We start from the raw sequence: 16,273 nt of genomic DNA, 5'->3' as shown, positions 1-16,273 counted from the left end.
TACCTCAGCTGGGAACATGCGCATAGGGCAACTCAGCTTTTCTATGCATGTCCACAAATGTGCTGCCAGTATTGATTTGGGGATTTACAAATAAATTTTAGCAAGTAGGCAAATTCACAAATATAGAATCCACGAATAATGAGAGTCAACTGTATATGTTTTAGGTTGAATAAAACATTTAATGTGTACATGAAGTTTTTTTTATGAGCCTTTCCATTTCCTGACTTTGATTAATGAGCCCCTCTCTGCAAGGTGCAGTAAGCCCTGCTGTCTTCACAGGGGAAAGGTGAACAAGGAACAGGCCTCCACCTTCAGGTGTGACTGAATGCTTCTTACTAGTGCTGTTTCTCTCGCTGGGTCGTTAGGATGAAATGAGTTTGTGTTGCAGTGTTCCAGCATCCAAGACAGTGCCCAACTCTGGTAAAAATTAATTTAAAACACTCTGCAAATATTCTACTCAAAATATATGTAATCAGTGCTAATTATTAATTTGGGAAGAGTGAGTTATTGTCAACTTCAGGTGGAAAATGCCTGTAGGGCTTACTGGCTGATAGCTCTCTACAGCCTTTGCACTGGTCCTAGTCTGTCTTACCTCCTCTTGTTCTCAGCTCTCAGGGAAGGCACTGACCAGCTTCCATCTCCCACAACTCCCCAGACTTCACCTGCTCGTAGCCCAGACAGGACACAGGGAGGAGAAGGGAGACAATCTGAATTATCTTGTGTTCATAAAAGCACCAAACCAGATGGGCCATAGGCTTGACCACCCAGCTTACCCTGGGTGGCTCGCTCTGCCTGTGTGTAAATCCCATGTGTGGTGGCTTCCTGAGCCCTGGGCGCCTCCCTCCAGACCCCAGCCCCTCCATCTTTGCCTAGATGCTCTGACTATCCAGTAGTTCTACTGGGGAAATGCCCTCTTCGCACTGCCTGTGTCACAAGACTGGCTGTGGGGGCTTCTCTTCTGGAGTTTTTATAAATCAAGCTCCCCCAACATGCACCTGCCACAAATAGTGGTTCCGACATTGTTGAAACTTGGAGAAAGAAGCAAAATGGTCAGCCCACTCTCATTAGCCATTTATAATGAGATGTTCCTCTCTTTTAAATATATTAAAAAAACATTTCAAACATATGCAAAAATAGAACAGTGTAATGAACTCCCATGTACCCATCACCCAGTTTTAGGAATTATCAACTCATGACCAGTTGGGTTTCATCTCTTCATTTATAAATATTTCATTATAGATCTGTAAAGGAAAAAGTCTTTAAAAAAAAAAAGCATAGCCAAAATATTATCGATATAACTAAAAAATGAACAGTGATTTCTCAATATCATGAAATATCTGGTCAGTGTTAAATTTCCTTGATTCAGACATTGCTCTCATCCTTTCAGTTCAGTACAGAGCTTTCAGCTGACCAGTGGTGTGGTGATGGGTTGGTGACCACGTGGAGTGCAGTTGAACTTGAGCCTGGGAGGACTAAAGTTAGGGTGATAGAAAGAGTGCCGTTTCCAGGGCAGTAGAACAGAAGAGAGCTTCCATGAGGTGCAGCCCACCCTGCGTGTGCAGTGTGGAGCTTGAGTGTGTTCTGGCCAGAAAGAACCTCACCAAGAGTAGCTGCGACCATTCTGCTTCCCTGCTGAACTGTCTCGTAGCCTGTGACTTAGCCCTCTGTGTATTTAAGACAGGGAATGGTTTCTGTGGTTTGGGGTCTGTCCCCCCAGAACATGGCCTGCATGCAAGGGATCACCGGGGAGCAGGGCCATGGGGAGAGAGGGAAGCTGTGCTGTCTGGGCCTATGGCTGTGAGAACTTCCAGAAGGTGTTCTGGGTTCTCTGAAGTCATCCCTTCCCGGAGCCTTTGTCACAGTTGCTGAGCTTAAACAGAATTCCCTCAAAAGGAGTTTTGCATTTTGAGCGACTCGTGGGAACCCAGTATTCTAAATTTAATTGAATGATGACAGGAATCTTGATGGCGAGATGCAGCCGAGTTAGCAGTGGAGATAGGCGAGCTGGATAGACGGCAGGAACATGTTTGCTGTGTCCTGCCACAGCGTGATAAGAAAAGCAGAGTTGCACATACTTGGCACTTCCCTCTTTCAACGCTAGATGAAAATGAGCTCAGCTGCTTCACGGGTGATTTCATTATCTCTTTATTTCCAGAGAAGAATTTCAAAGCAAAAAAAAATTTCCATTAAGGTGCACGCAGTGTAAAATTGAGCAGGTTGCTTCACCCCTCTGTGCCCCAAGTTCTTTCTCTGTAAAACAATAACAGGACCAACCTTCGAGGTTTTGTGAGGGTCAGAGGCATTTGTACATGTACATACTTGGAATGATACTGCCACGTAGCACTGTCCAATAGAGCTGTCTGCAATCCTGGAAATGTGCTAGCTCTGCACTGCCTGATGCTATTGAGCCCATGAAATGAGGCCAGTGTGACTGAGGAAATTTTAATTAATTTCAATTTAAATAGCCACGAGTGACTCTAGTAGCTGCTGTATTCAGTCTAGGGCATGTTAATAATATCATAATGGTTCTGTGGTTTTTAAATTGTTCTCAGTGAAGACCTGGAAGACAATATTGGTATGAAAAGTGGAGAAAATGGAGACACGCCGTTATAAAATGGTGTTTGTTACACATCTTTGTGGCCCAGGACATTTAAGGTGTGGGAGGTCATCTCTGAAGTGAAGAGTGATGACCTTTGGATGGACTGCCTTTGTGGGAGTCTTTCTGAAAAAGGGAGTCAGGCTTGGGATAGGTGAGGGTGGAAGGACTCACATTTTGTCCTTGCTTCTTACTGCTGTGTGACCTCAGCCATGTTGCCTGATGTCCTGGGGCCTCACTGGTTTCATCTGTGAGATGAAGGTCAGGATGCCCAGCTGCCTGCAGGGGCGTGCACAGTGCCCCTATAGGGTGCCTTGCACTTGGTGTGCCTTCAGTACTTGGAACTACCATTATTTTTCAGATAGATGGTAACAATGTCAGAATTGAACACATAATCACTGTCACGTGCTACTAATTCAGTTGGAGAATTTATTATTTTGTCCTGATCAGATGCCAGGATTGTTGATGCGATTGCTGTAGATGCTGTGTAAATTCATTCTTTTTGACTTTTAAACATTTTTGATGATTAGAGCCCATTGAGCTGAGGGAGGGAAATGATCACTCCACATTGTGTGATTCAGGTAAAAACAAGTAGGCCTGCACCAGTGGCTTCAGGTTCCCAGCTAGCTTCTTACTGGACACACCTGTGCTGTCTGCAAAGCTTGGCTATCTCGAAGTTGGTAGAATATAATTTGTCTTAAAGGGAGAATTTTTGTTGTAGGAGCAAGCTAGCTTCTTGATGTCATAGTGTTTTTATTTTGCTCAAGTGAAATGAAGCAACATAAAATATAATAAGGCTAATGGATGGGTGGAAGCTCTGACTTGTCTGCCGCCTCATATCCTGTCCCTTTCTTCTCCTAGATGTGACATTTGCTGCGTCACCTTTCGAACACATCGAGGATTGCTACGCCACAATGCTCTTGTCCACAAACAACTTCCCAGGGACGCAATGGGAAGGCCTTTCATACAGAACAACCCTTCCATTCCTGCTGGCCTCCACGACTTAGGGTTCACCGACTTCTCCTGCAGGAAGTTTCCTCGGATTTCTCAGGTATTGTGATTGGCCCAAGGAGCTGCAGCCACCTCCACGGTCTGCGCAGTTGGACTAAACTTCCTCATCCTGAGCTGTTCCTTCCCTTAAAATGTTGTCAGTTGGGTTTTGTCTTCTGATAACACCTTTTCTATTGAAATTCAACTTGGTCGTTTCAGTCTTCATTGGCTTGTTGAGTTGGGAGGGGTAGGTGACCTTTTATGTTTTGTGTTGAATTTTATACTAATTTGCATGAGTCTTGCTCATCAGTGCTTTTGCCCATTCTTGGGGCATTTGGGTTTAAAGTTGTGAATTGTTCACCACTTCCACCCCAGCCCTATCTGAACTGAATTTGTATTTTTCAAATATTTGATTAATATCTGTGTTACAGCTAAATATTTCCAATATTGTAGTTGTTTGTATTTAAAATGTTTTGGGTCATTATTAACCTGAGCTGTATTTGTTCTCAGCTCATAAAAGACCTGCTAAAACTACTTCGAAACTCTTTTTTTTCCAATTTTAAAAAATTAAGCTAGAAGATAATCAACAGTGAAATTCTTCAAGCACAGAAGCCTCAAGTTCATTGAATTATTCCATATGTATACACCCGTATATGTACACTCACATAACCCCCCAGGGTTCCCTTGTGCCCCTCTCCAGGCCCCGCCCTCTCTCCCACAATCACAGAGATAGCTGGATCTCCCCTAATGGCAGATAGTCACCTTCAGTTAGTTTTGCAAGGCACCCATTTTTAAAAAGAGGATTAATCCTACCTTCATGGTATTACTACTTAACATACTTCAGTGCTTCCCTGCTGAGATACGCTTGGGATCGATGTCATTCATCAAGCAAACATGATTCTTCAGCTGCTTGGTGGTTTTCCTTATTCAGTCTGGGAGTTAGCAAGCAGGGAAGAGTCAGCTATTTACATATGGAGAAAGGCCGGCTGCTCGTACAACAGAGACTTTCGCATCTCAGCTGAGTGATTATTTTTATATCCTCTTCTTTATTCCCTTCCTTTTGCCAACCTGGCTTCTGTGCAGGCCTGGTGCGAAACAAACCTGCGAAGGTGCATCAGCGAGCAGCACCGTTTCGTCTGCGACACGTGTGACAAGGCGTTCCCCATGCTCTCCTCGCTTGCCCTACACAAGCAGACCCATGTTGCCATGGACCAGGGACGGGAAAGGTTGCAGGCCAAGACCCTGCCTGGTGACATCCTGGACCAGAAGGTCTTCCTGGCCTTGCTGGGCCTGCAGCACACCAAAGACGTCAGGCCTGCCCCAACTGAGGAGCCCCTGCCGGATGACAACCAAGCAATACAGCTCCAGACACTCAAGTGTCAGCTACCTCAGGACCCCGGCTGCACCAACATGCTGAGCCTGTCTCCTTTTGAAACTGCTTCCCTGGGCGGTTCTCTCACGGTCCTCCCTGCTACCAAGGAGAGCATGAAGCATCTGTCCCTGCAGCCCTTCCAGAAGGGCTTCATCATCCAGCCAGACAGTAGTATTGTGGTCAAGCCCATCTCTGGGGAGTCGGCCATCGAGCTGGCAGACATCCAGCAGATTCTGAAGATGGCAGCCTCGGCTCCCCCTCAAATCAGTCTTCCGCCTCTCTCCAAGGCCCCCGCCACCCCTCTGCAGGCGATTTTCAAGCACATGCCCCCTCTCAAGCCAAAGCCCCTGGTCGCCCCACGGACAGTGGTAGCCACCTCCACACCCCCGCCTCTCATCAATGCCCAGCAGGCCTCCCCGGGCTGCATCAGCCCCAGCCTCCCCCCACCACCCCTGAAGCTCCTCAAAGGCTCCGTGGAGGCGGCCTCCAACGCCCACCTGCTGCAGTCCAAGTCCGGGGCCCAGCCAAACACGGCTGCGCAGCTCTTCCTGCAGCAGCCAGGTGTGGAGCTGCCGGGCCAGGCCGAGATGAAGACGCAGCTGGAGCAGGACAGCATCATCGAGGCCCTGCTGCCCCTGAGCATGGATGCCAAGATCAAGCAGGAGATAACGGAAGGAGACCTTAAGGCCATCATGACGGGCCCTGGCAGCAAGAAGACGCCGGCCATGCGTAAAGTTCTTTACCCCTGCCGCTTCTGCAACCAGGTGTTCGCCTTCTCGGGGGTGCTACGTGCACACGTGCGCTCCCACCTGGGCATCTCGCCATACCAGTGCAACATATGCGACTACATCGCCGCCGACAAGGCCGCGCTCATCCGCCACCTGCGCACACACAGCGGTGAGCGGCCCTACATCTGCAAGATCTGCCACTACCCCTTCACCGTCAAGGCCAACTGCGAGCGGCACCTGCGCAAAAAGCATCTCAAGGCCACCCGCAAGGACATCGAGAAGAACATTGAGTACGTGACCAGCAGCGCGGCCGAGATGGTGGATGCCTTCTGCTCCCCGGACACGGTGTGCCGGTTGTGCGGCGACGACTTGAAGCACTACCGCGCGCTGCGCATCCACATGCGCACGCACTGCGGCCGTGGCCTGGGCGGCTGCCCCAAGGGCCGCAAGCCCTTCGAGTGCAAGGAGTGCAGCGCCGCCTTCTCGGCCAAGCGCAACTGCATCCACCACATCCTCAAGCAGCACCTGCACGTGCCCGAGCATGACATCGAGAGCTACGTCCTAGCGGCTGAAGGCCTGGGCCCTGCGGAAGCGCCTGCCGAGGCCTCAGGGAGGTTAGAGGAGGGCAGCGGGGCCTTTGGCGAGCGCAAGCCCCTCGCCACCTTCCTGGAGCCCCAGAATGGCTTTCTTCACGGGGGCCCCACCCAGCCTCCGCCTCCCCACATCTCGGTCAAGTTGGAGCCCGTTAGCAGCTTGGCAGTGGACTTCAACGAACCCCTGGACTTTTCCCAGAAGGGCCTGGCCCTGGTGCAAGTGAAGCAGGAAAACGCCTCCTCCTTCCTGAGCCCTTCTTCTTCAGCCCCCTATGACTGCTCCATGGAGCCCATCGACCTGTCCATCCCTAAGAACTTCAGGAGAGGAGATAAGGATACAGCTGCTCCTGGTGAAGCCAAGAAGCCTGAGCAGGAATCAGGGAGTGGGGAGCAGCCCTCACCCTGTCCACCACCATGCCCTACCCTGCCGGTGCCCGTGGGGCCCAGCGGGGTCCTGGATAAACCCATGGCCCCTGCAGTGGGGACCTCAGCAACCACCATCCTGGAAACCCACACTCAGCCCTTGCAGGGCTCTGTTCAGCTTGCGGTCCCTATCTACTCCTCAGCCGTGGTCAACAGTTCTCCACTCTTGGGCAACTCTACCCTCATAAGCAGCCCAGCCTTGTTGCGGCCATTGCGCCCCAAGCCCCCCCTGCTCTTGCCAAAGCCCTCTATGACAGAAGAGCTGCCTCCGCTGGCCTCTATTGCCCAGATCATCTCATCTGTGTCCTCTGCCCCCACCTTGCTCAAAACCAAGGTGGCTGACCCAGGGCCTACCAGCACTGGCAGTAACACCACAGTTTCCGACAGCTTAGGAGGCACCATCCCCAAAGCTGCCACCGCTCCCACCGACACCGCAAGTCCAAAAGAATCCAGTGACTCACCCCCTGCTGCCAACAGCCCAGAGGCGGCCTCGCCCACCGAGCAGGGGCCAGCTGGCTTGTCAAAGAAGAGGGGCCGGAAGAAGGGGATGAGGAGCCGGCCGAGAGCCAGCAGCGGCGGCATGGACCTGGACTCCAGTGGGGAGTTTGCCAGCATCGAGAAGATGCTGGCTACTACAGACACCAACAAGTTCAGTCCGTTTCTGCAGACCGCGGAGGATGACACTCAGGATGAGGTGGCTGGAGCGCCTGCTGAGCAAAACGGGCCCAGTGATGAAGAGCAGGGCAGCCCCCCAGAAGACAAGCTGCTAAGGGCAAAGCGCAACTCCTACGCCAACTGCCTGCAGAAGATCAACTGTCCTCACTGCCCCCGGGTCTTCCCCTGGGCCAGCTCCCTCCAGAGGCACATGCTCACACACACTGGTAAGAGGATCCTGCCAGGCCGTGGGTCCTCCTCCCCTGCGGGGAGGCTGTGGCCTGGCCAGCCGGGTGAGGGAGAAGCAGGGGTGGGAGTCGAAAGCACGGGACTGTTTGCCTATGACCCCATTCTTACCTTCTCTCCTTCCTCAGTCTCAGAGGCCAGGCTCTTGCCTGATGCTGCTGTCGGTTTTTCCGCTTGTGGTCTTGTAACCAGAATGACCTGTTCCTGTTGTCTGAGCTCTCCGGGGTGGCTGGTAAAGGGAGGGGTGAAACGTAAGGTGTTTGTAGGTGAACGTGGTTGTAGGCCAGTCGGATCACTTACTTTCATCCGCCTCATTCCTTCTGGAGAAGGTAGCAAGGTTATGTACTGGGTACGCACGGGAGGCAGCCAGGGAGAAGTGGAACTTGGTCTTGAGGTGTTGGGCCAGAATCAACTTGGTGCTTTGGCAGGAGAAATTGCGCGTAGACATCCTCAAGGCAGCTTTTAAAATGTTAAACATTCTGTGATGTTGTGTTGACCACCAGGTATTCTTAAAGGGAAATATTGCAAATTTTGCTCTTATCTTTCAGTTCACTAAGGTGGTCGCATTTTCCCCTATATATTGTAAAAATCAGTGACGAGTAGTTTTGGAATTCTTTTAAAGTTTTATTTATACTAAAATTGTCAGCTATTCCAGAGAAACACGCACATATAAATAGTCTAAGAAGCAGACTGAAATTACCAAAAAGGCATCCGAAAGTATTTTTCAAATGTTGGTTTCCATATGTTGATTTTTAAAGAGAAGTTTAAGATAAGGAGTGCACTTTAAATAATTTTATACTCGCAACTTCTAGTAGTCAAATGACTGCGCAGTTCTCAATTTAATTTTAATTTACTGAATATTCATACAAGATTTATATCATTGGACTCCAAGGATAAATTAGGTGATATCTTAACTGCGATCCTTAACATTTTGGAGATACTACCCAAATATTAATAGGACCTAAAACCAAATAAAGAGCTGTGTGGTACAGGATTGCCAGATACAATGCAGAATGCCAGTTAAATTTGAATTTCACATAAGCAACAAACAATTTTTAGTATAAATATTTTCCATGCAATATTTGGGGTGTACTAAAAACTTATTTGTTGTTTATCTAAAATTCAGATTTAATTGGGCATCCTGGTATTTTTGGTTGCTAAATCTGGCAACCCTACGTTCACGAAGTTCACGAAGCTTACATGTGGTGAGGGGAAGGCAGTGGGGACTGGGTGTGAGCTGCGCCTTATTTCCAGGTGCAAACGCTTCCTTCAGGCTTGAGGGTCACTTGAAGCTCTGAAGAAGCCTGTTTCTGCTAAGGAGGTGGAACAGCAGGAGTGAGGTCAGAGTCATCCCTGTGAAAGAAAAGTGAGCAGAGAGTAGATGGGGAGGGGAGAGCAAGCTGTGGAGTCTCTGAAGCTGGGTGCAGCATAGACGCGGCATTTGTTTTTGGTGTGGTAGGGCCTCAAATCCAGGAATTGAATGGCAGCAGGCGTGTGAGCATTGAATGGCGTGCCTGTCCATGGAGGACTCAATTAACAGGACACAGAATTTGTAGATTTCTGAAGTGTATGCTGCATTTTCAGGCCATCATTTTCTATCCATTTGAAATCATTTAAGCCTGACAAAGTAACAGTTCTGATGAAGAAAGCCGTTCAGAAAGAAGATGCATCTTCAAAAGAAGGTGCTCCACACAGCAGTGTCTTTTGCTACCCTTTTTGGGTGACACCTGTTTGTTGCCTGCAGAGTCTCTGGAGAAGTGAGTATTTCTGTTACCGCTTTTCAGAAAGCAGATGGTCTGGATCTCATGATGAGGGCGGCTCTTGCCCTGCCTCACCCTCTACTCTCCCCCCGCTGTCACCCAGCCTCTCCACCACCCTCCTCCAGCTAGGAGCTGTGTGCTAGGAGATCCCGTGCACGTTTCCCCAGATGAGGCCATTTATTCCTGGACGTTGTCTGCTTGGCAAGCTGACAGCCTCCCTAAGAGGGCTGGAGCAGACAGTCTTTCCTTTCAAGGGTTGTACCTGTGTCTTTGCAGATGCTTGATGTAAGTTCCCACTTGTGAATCCAGTCGTTTGGATTGCCTAGCTTTTGAATGCCAAAATGTCCTAGTTGGTTTAAAATTTGGTAGCATCAGAAACTGAGCAAGGAAGATGGGAAGTTTGTTTAAGGCAGGTAGGATGGAGTGGATGTAAATATGAACACGTTCTGCCCCTTTTCCCTTCACAGTTACTGCACCCGTAATGGCTATGTCTGTCTCAGCCCCATCCCTGACATGCTATCACATTATGATCTTGTAGTGGGGGTTGCAGGCCTTGACTCATGGGGTCATCCCTGTGTACAGGGTTGGGAGAGAGAGCTTTCAGAGCTAGTCTTCGTGACCGTCCCATAAGGGCAGTGTTGTCCACATTTTGCCATGAGGAAATGGAGACTCACAGAGGCTGAGTAATTTGCCTACTCAATGAGCAGTAGAGGTGGAGTTCAAAGACAGGGTCAGATTCCCTGTAGCTGCCCCACAGTCAGGCTGGTGTGGCTACTGGTGCTCTATCTGAAGGTGTATAGAGTGTACCTCCTTTGGCCTGCCTGTATCCTGACATGTCCCGATGCAGAAGATTGGGAAGTGGTTTGAGATAAGATAGAACACAGATGTGGACCAGAATACCATTCATCAAAGACTTAAGGGCCACAGAGTGGTATTAGCCACATGCTTAGACATTGTATAAAGGTCGGCTCTCATTGGGCTCTGTTAACTTCCTTTGCTGTCGCCCTGCTTCAGCTTCCAGCAACAATCTCAGCATCACCTCTATTAAATAATTTTGTAGAGCACTTGGCGGTGTCTGGTGCTATGTTAGAACATTTTCCATACATCAAGCTCTAGAGCTGGACGGAGCTTGGGAAATCATCTGATCCACTCGCTCTTCCCACACACTGGTGTTTTCCTGGTAGATGCTTCTGCTATTGAAGAATCTCTGAGCTGCCTGTCTCCTGGCTGCCTAGCTTTCTGTGAGATGCTCCCTCCAGAAACTTTGAAGTAAGACCAAGGCACATATGAAAGAGTACAGAAATTAAACACAGACTCTGAAATGATCCTGTAAACAGGTGTTATACAGGGGAGAGGCTTTTTTTTTCCATTGTAGCATTAAAATCGAGCTGCATTCCAGCCAGAAGCTTGAGCAGGGTCCAGTTTTAGATTGCATTTAGGCAAACTGTCTGGGTCTTGAGACTCAGCTTTCTCCTGATCTCTCAGCAAATGTGTAGAATTATCGTCATGTGTGTACATTGTCTCATAGACATGTTTCCGGTTCACTCCACCCCCTAAACGGGCAGCATTAAGTAGACCTGATGTCAAGTGTCCATCTAGGGCCTCACTGTTGCTGCAGGCAAGGGGCACATGGTTTCAGGCCTTTCTCTGTGCGTGGCGCTAGTTCTAGGAGTTGTGTTTTATGAGGAAGCTGGTGTCTGCTGTCATATTTCATATCCCCCAGCGTGCTCTCCACACACAGCTGTATTTCCTTTTTCACTCCTCTCCGCCCTCTCCCAGCCCATAGCGTCCTGTTGATCGGAGACAGTTACCTTTCTCTGGCTGAACAGTATTGCCTCTTCAGGAGAGGCTAGTTCACGGTTTCTTCCTTTTCCCCTCGTGAGCGTCTCGTGTGTTTTTAGGCCACAAGTGGAGGAGCGAGTGCCAGAAAACACAGCCAGTCAGTTCCCGCCTCTGTCCTAATCCTCTTCCTCCTCTCTTCCCTTTGCTGATAAAAAGAAAGGGTTGGGACCTGGGGATGCCTGAGGCGCCCCCTGGCTCTGACATTCTGGGGGTCCCTGGCTCGCTCACTTTCTCACAGTTGGTTTTAACTGCTTTTCTTTGCCAGCCTGGGGCCCTCCCCACTCACCTCTCCTACGCACTTGCTCACAGGCAACAGGCTTTGGAGTTGAAATCAGTAAGATGTGCAAAGCTAAGTGTGGAAGGCACTCTGACACTGGTTGTGTTTGGCTACTTTTAACTCTCTTAAGTGGCAACTTTGGACATTTTTACACAGCCAGCCTTGTGTACACCCCTGCCAAATAGAGAAAGAAAGAAAATATGGAAAGAAACCTTCACTGAGAGGGTGCAAGGGCGATGGAGAGAAGTCTGAAGGTGTGAGGCCATGTCATCATTGTTCATTCTTCTGCTTGCTGTTTCCCCAGTCCCTGCCAGATAACATCATTTAGTATAAAATTTCCCTCTTCATTTCTTGACTGTTCTATGAGAGTGAAAACTGGCCAGCTGATGACTTTTACCAGTCAAGTTGAAAGTGGAGGGATATCATAGGTCTTTGATATCCTGTGGTTACACTTAAAAACACCCCACTAAATCAGTAATTTGTGGCAGTTACCAAATAAATAAAATCATTTGATACTTTCCATATAGATTACCAGTCAACAAGTTTTATTGACACCTGTACGATTATAAAATATGGAAAGGGCTCATCTTCTCCTCTGTCCATGCAATCTAGAGCACGCTGCTGTTTCAGATGTAAAACTTACGCGATAAAATGTAAACTTGTAAAGACTCCTGTTAGTTGTCACTTTGGGACTCTTCATAATGTGATACAATACTTTCGCGTCATTGAATTGTTTTTTGAATTGAGCCTTAATAGGAATCTTCATCATCATGGCACATGAGCCTAGCATCCACACTAGCTGTAAAAGTGAAGCATTTACCAGTGTGAAAATTACAGAGTAAATCATGTAGAAGCAAGAAACCAGTTGTTTCATTTGAAATCAAGACTTGTATCCCAGTTCATAGTCAGAGCTTCTGATTTGTCTTCCTCGCAGTCTAGCCTGACTTAGAGAAGCTGTGATGTTGCTTTTTGACAATAAAATGTTAAAGGAAAAAGTTTTTTTTTTTACTTAAAATGGAGCCCAAATAATTATTATGTCCAATTTTTAGCAAAAAGAAGAAATTTGAAAAGTACGCAATAAAAGTTAAAATACTTTACAACTTGACACAAAAATGTGGGGTTTTTTTTAACGTGGGCATTTTTATAAATTTAGCAGGAAACGCCCGCTGAACTTTGTAAGGCACCACTGTAAGGCAGGTGGTGGGTTCACCACTTCATCCTGCAGGGCCCTTGTGAAGCTCCTTACAGGCTCACATGCTGGGTTTCTGGGTTTCTGGGCTTCTGATTCCACCCTTCCCAGGTTTCTGATTCCTTGGTCTTTTTTTTCCCCCTCCCCAAAGCCCCATCATATAGTTGTATATCCTAGTTGTAAGTCCTTCTAGTTCTTCTATGTGGGACGCCTGCCACAGCATGGCTTGATGAGGTGCCCAGGATCTGAACCAGTGAGCCCCAGGCCACTGAAGCAGAGTGCACAAACTTAACCACTACCCCACTGGACCAGCCCCTGATTCCCTAGTCTTTGATCATTCCAGGCATCTGTATTCTTTTTTTTTTTTTTTAAGATTTTTCCTTTTTCTCCCCAAAGCCCCCCCAGTATGTAGTTGTATATTCTTCGTTGTGGGTCCTTCTAGTTGTGGCATGTGGGACGCTGCCTCAGCGTGATTTGATGAGCAGTGCCATGTCCGCACCCAGGATTCGAACCAACGAAACACTGGGCCACCTGCAGCGGAGCGCGCGAACTTAACCACTCGGCCACGGGGCCAGCCCCAGGCATCTGTATTCTTGAATAGCTCCACTGGTGACTTGGAACCATCCCCTGAGAGGGTCTCTCAGCTCAGGAGGGAATGAACGTCCCCTTTCTTTGATTACTACTGACGCTCAAACTTGGCAGTACCATGATTCCAGCCATGAAGGGTTGCACACCAGCATGCTTGGGGGTGAATGGCACCCCCCAAAGTTGTGTGACTTGGCAGTGCTAGACCTTCCTTCCCCTTCTGCAAACCCCAGGCTCGGGCCCATGGTGTTCGCAGTAAGTGCCTGGACTTAGGCGTCGTTCGATGGTGATCTAGACGGAAGGTTGAAGGCCCTGCAATTGGTGTTTCAAAGGAGCTGTGCGTGTTTGACTTTCCTGCCAGTTCTGGACATGTATGTGATTGCAGCAGCCCCAAGATTATGAGACAGAAGTGCTAGGCTGCAGTGCCGAAGTTGTGTCTGTTAGTACATGAACCTTTTCCCCTGTAAAATCAGAAACTGGAAGCTTAGAATCTGGTATGGGGGAAAACAGAAGAATCTAGTGATCCAGTAAATGATTGACCCTTTTCTCTCTCCTGAAGCCCACCTACTCCCTTCCCTTCTCCCCTGTCCTCCTCCCTCCCTTCTTTCCATCCACACTCTGTCTGCCCTGGCCCTTGCTTGCCCCTCACACCATCCCCACAAACACAGGATGATTGCAGAAGAGCCTAGCTTGCGTTTTGAAATATTGTGTTTACAGTACAGAAGGAATGCAAATAAAAGGAGAGGCAGGCACACCAGAGCAGATAACTGCTGGGGGTGGGGGATACACTCCTCTCTCAGCAGGTTACCCCATTCGTGGAGCTGGGGTGGAAGGGGGCTGCTCAGCGGCTTCTCTTCAGGCGCAGCCTGTTGAGTGGAGCAGCAATCTCCTAACCAGACTCAGTTATTTGTTGGTCACTTATTTACTACTGAGCAGGACCTTAGAGCAGGGGAACAAAGAAGCTTTAATGCTTCTTAGAGCAGACCTCTGTCACGCCAACCAGGACCACAGTGACCTTGGCCAGAGGTCATTGCAGGACGACTCAGCAGGTTAGACAGGAGGAGTCCTGAGAAGTCAGACTCCCCACTTCCGGTCTGCTGTAGGAGGCCAGCCCCACCCAGGTCAGCAGGAGGGGGTTGGCCCCAAAGACATCAGGGTTTCAGGATTCCTCTAGGAGGGCTCCTGGGCATGTTCCTTCATCCCATTTGATTCCCAGCATCCATAGTCCTTGCCGTGCTGGGAGTTCTATAAGTGTCTTCTCTTTGTGACAGACTCCAGGTTTTTCTTGCTGTGCTTCAAAATCGCTTTACTCACTTTGTTGTTATTTAAGGTTTTAGATATAATACTGTTATTTTACTTTAAACGTATGTATCTTGGTCTCATTGTTAACTTTTAGTATTTTGAAGACAAAACCTTCTTTCTATTCCACTGAGGATAAGGGAAAATGAGCACCTGAGTGGTTGATATTCTCAGTATTTTTTTAATGTGTTTTGTTTATTTTTTTAAAGGGGTGGAGGAGGGGAGGGAACAAATGCTGATAATCCCAGGAAAATGAATCGAAAGCAACTTTTCTTTTTCATTGCAGTAGAAAGCCAGATAAATATATATTTTTTTTCCTGCTTCAGGTCAGAAACCCTTCCCTTGTCAAAAATGCGATGCCTTCTTTTCTACCAAATCTAACTGTGAACGCCACCAGTTGCGCAAACACGGAGTTACCAACTGTTCCCTGAGAAGAAACGGGCTTATCCCCCAGTCAAAAGAGAGTGATGTTGGACCCCATGATAGCACAGGTAGTGCTTCCAGGTGATGGAGAGGAGGAGAGGGAGAGAGGAGGGCCGCTCGGAGTACTCGGTTAGCATCGTAGCCAACTTCGGCCCTCCGAGCTATGGCGGGGCTGCCTTTTCCGCTTCTCTGTAGGACTCCGCAGTCCAGCAAGGTGGGCCCTGCCAAGGATTGGGAGCATGAGCAGGATTGGGTTTTGGGAAACAGGGACAGCGCCCCTAGGTTGCTTTTCTGAGCCACTAGGGAAGATGTCACCCTCCCAGCGGACGTCTGTTCCTGCTGTTGGGCCGGCTGGAGGAGGGGTGTGAGGGAGGGTGAACAGTCCTAGCTCTTGGTAGGATCACATCTAAAAGGGATGTGAAACCTTCAAGGCTCAGGGTGTTGTTTTCTCCAATCCCAGCCTCTGCTGCATCCTACAGAGCAGGGATGGGCTTGCTCAGATGTCAGGGTATTGCAGGAACTCATGGTGCCCAGCCCTTGACAGGGAGGGGCAGGGTGGGGTGGGGGTGTTTTTCTTTTCAATAACTCTCTTCCCGGTAGAAAACTTTGTCTTGTTTGAAAAAGCACTCTGCATGTCCTTTCTTTAATCACATCTCTGCTTGACCTGAATCCGGGTATTATTCTCATGTGCTGATATGTGCTTCCTTCCTCCAGCCCCCTACAGAGCAATTAACGGCTGCCCAGTGCGTCTCCTGCCACCTTTTTTTTTTCCTTACAGCTTCTGTATTTACTCATGTCCTCTATTCAGCACATTCCGTCATCTCCAACTGCTGGGGTTCTGTGCCCCCCACCCCCCAAAACAAACAAAACAAAAAATTGGCTGCTGCAGTTTACTTAGACACACGGCTGGTTGGCCATTGGTTGGTAGCAGTATTACAGGTAGGGATTCACTTTGGCAAATCTTGAAATCTTGACCTTTCCCCATTGCTTGAAGCCGAGGAGATGCCCCCTAAATGTGCTTTTCTAGGGTTGTAATAGTGCCCTGTGGTTCTCTCCCTCAGACTTGGGTAGGGGTAGGGTGCTGTCTGGGAGCCCCCCCTCACCCCCACTGGGAGTCAGTGTTGGGTTTTAATCCCAGCCCCCTTGTCTCTGTGTCAGTTACAGGGGGAGTGGGCACATCTGAACAGGTAGGGTTTCCAGGAAGAGGAATTGATCTGGAACCCTCTGCCCACCCGTGGGCCCCCCACCACCACCCTGGTGAAGCAAGCCCGTGAACTGCCAGGCCCTTTGGTTAAG

At 48.8% G+C, this 16,273-nt stretch overlaps 1 protein-coding gene across 6 annotated transcripts in view; it reads left to right on the top strand.

Moving 5' to 3' along the window:
- RREB1 (ras responsive element binding protein 1) overlaps positions 1–16,273 on the top strand; it is a 149,780-nt gene that overhangs the window by 124,092 nt on the left and 9,415 nt on the right. For 5 of the 6 annotated variants that reach the window (XM_046640927.1, XM_046640923.1, XM_046640925.1 and 2 more), the window contains 3 exons: positions 3,458–3,647; positions 4,670–7,583; positions 14,881–15,045. In XM_046640927.1, coding sequence (XP_046496883.1) covers positions 3,458–3,647; positions 4,670–7,583; positions 14,881–15,045 — 3,269 coding nt within the window. The remainder of the gene's footprint in view (positions 1–3,457; positions 3,648–4,669; positions 7,584–14,880; positions 15,046–16,273) is intronic. The other variant, XM_046640928.1, reaches the window with a different exon arrangement.

Source organism: Equus quagga, chromosome 15 (genome assembly GCF_021613505.1).
Source record: "Equus quagga isolate Etosha38 chromosome 15, UCLA_HA_Equagga_1.0, whole genome shotgun sequence".
Lineage (NCBI taxonomy): Eukaryota > Metazoa > Chordata > Mammalia > Perissodactyla > Equidae > Equus > Equus quagga.
This window is presented reverse-complemented; position numbering and strand designations above follow the sequence as displayed.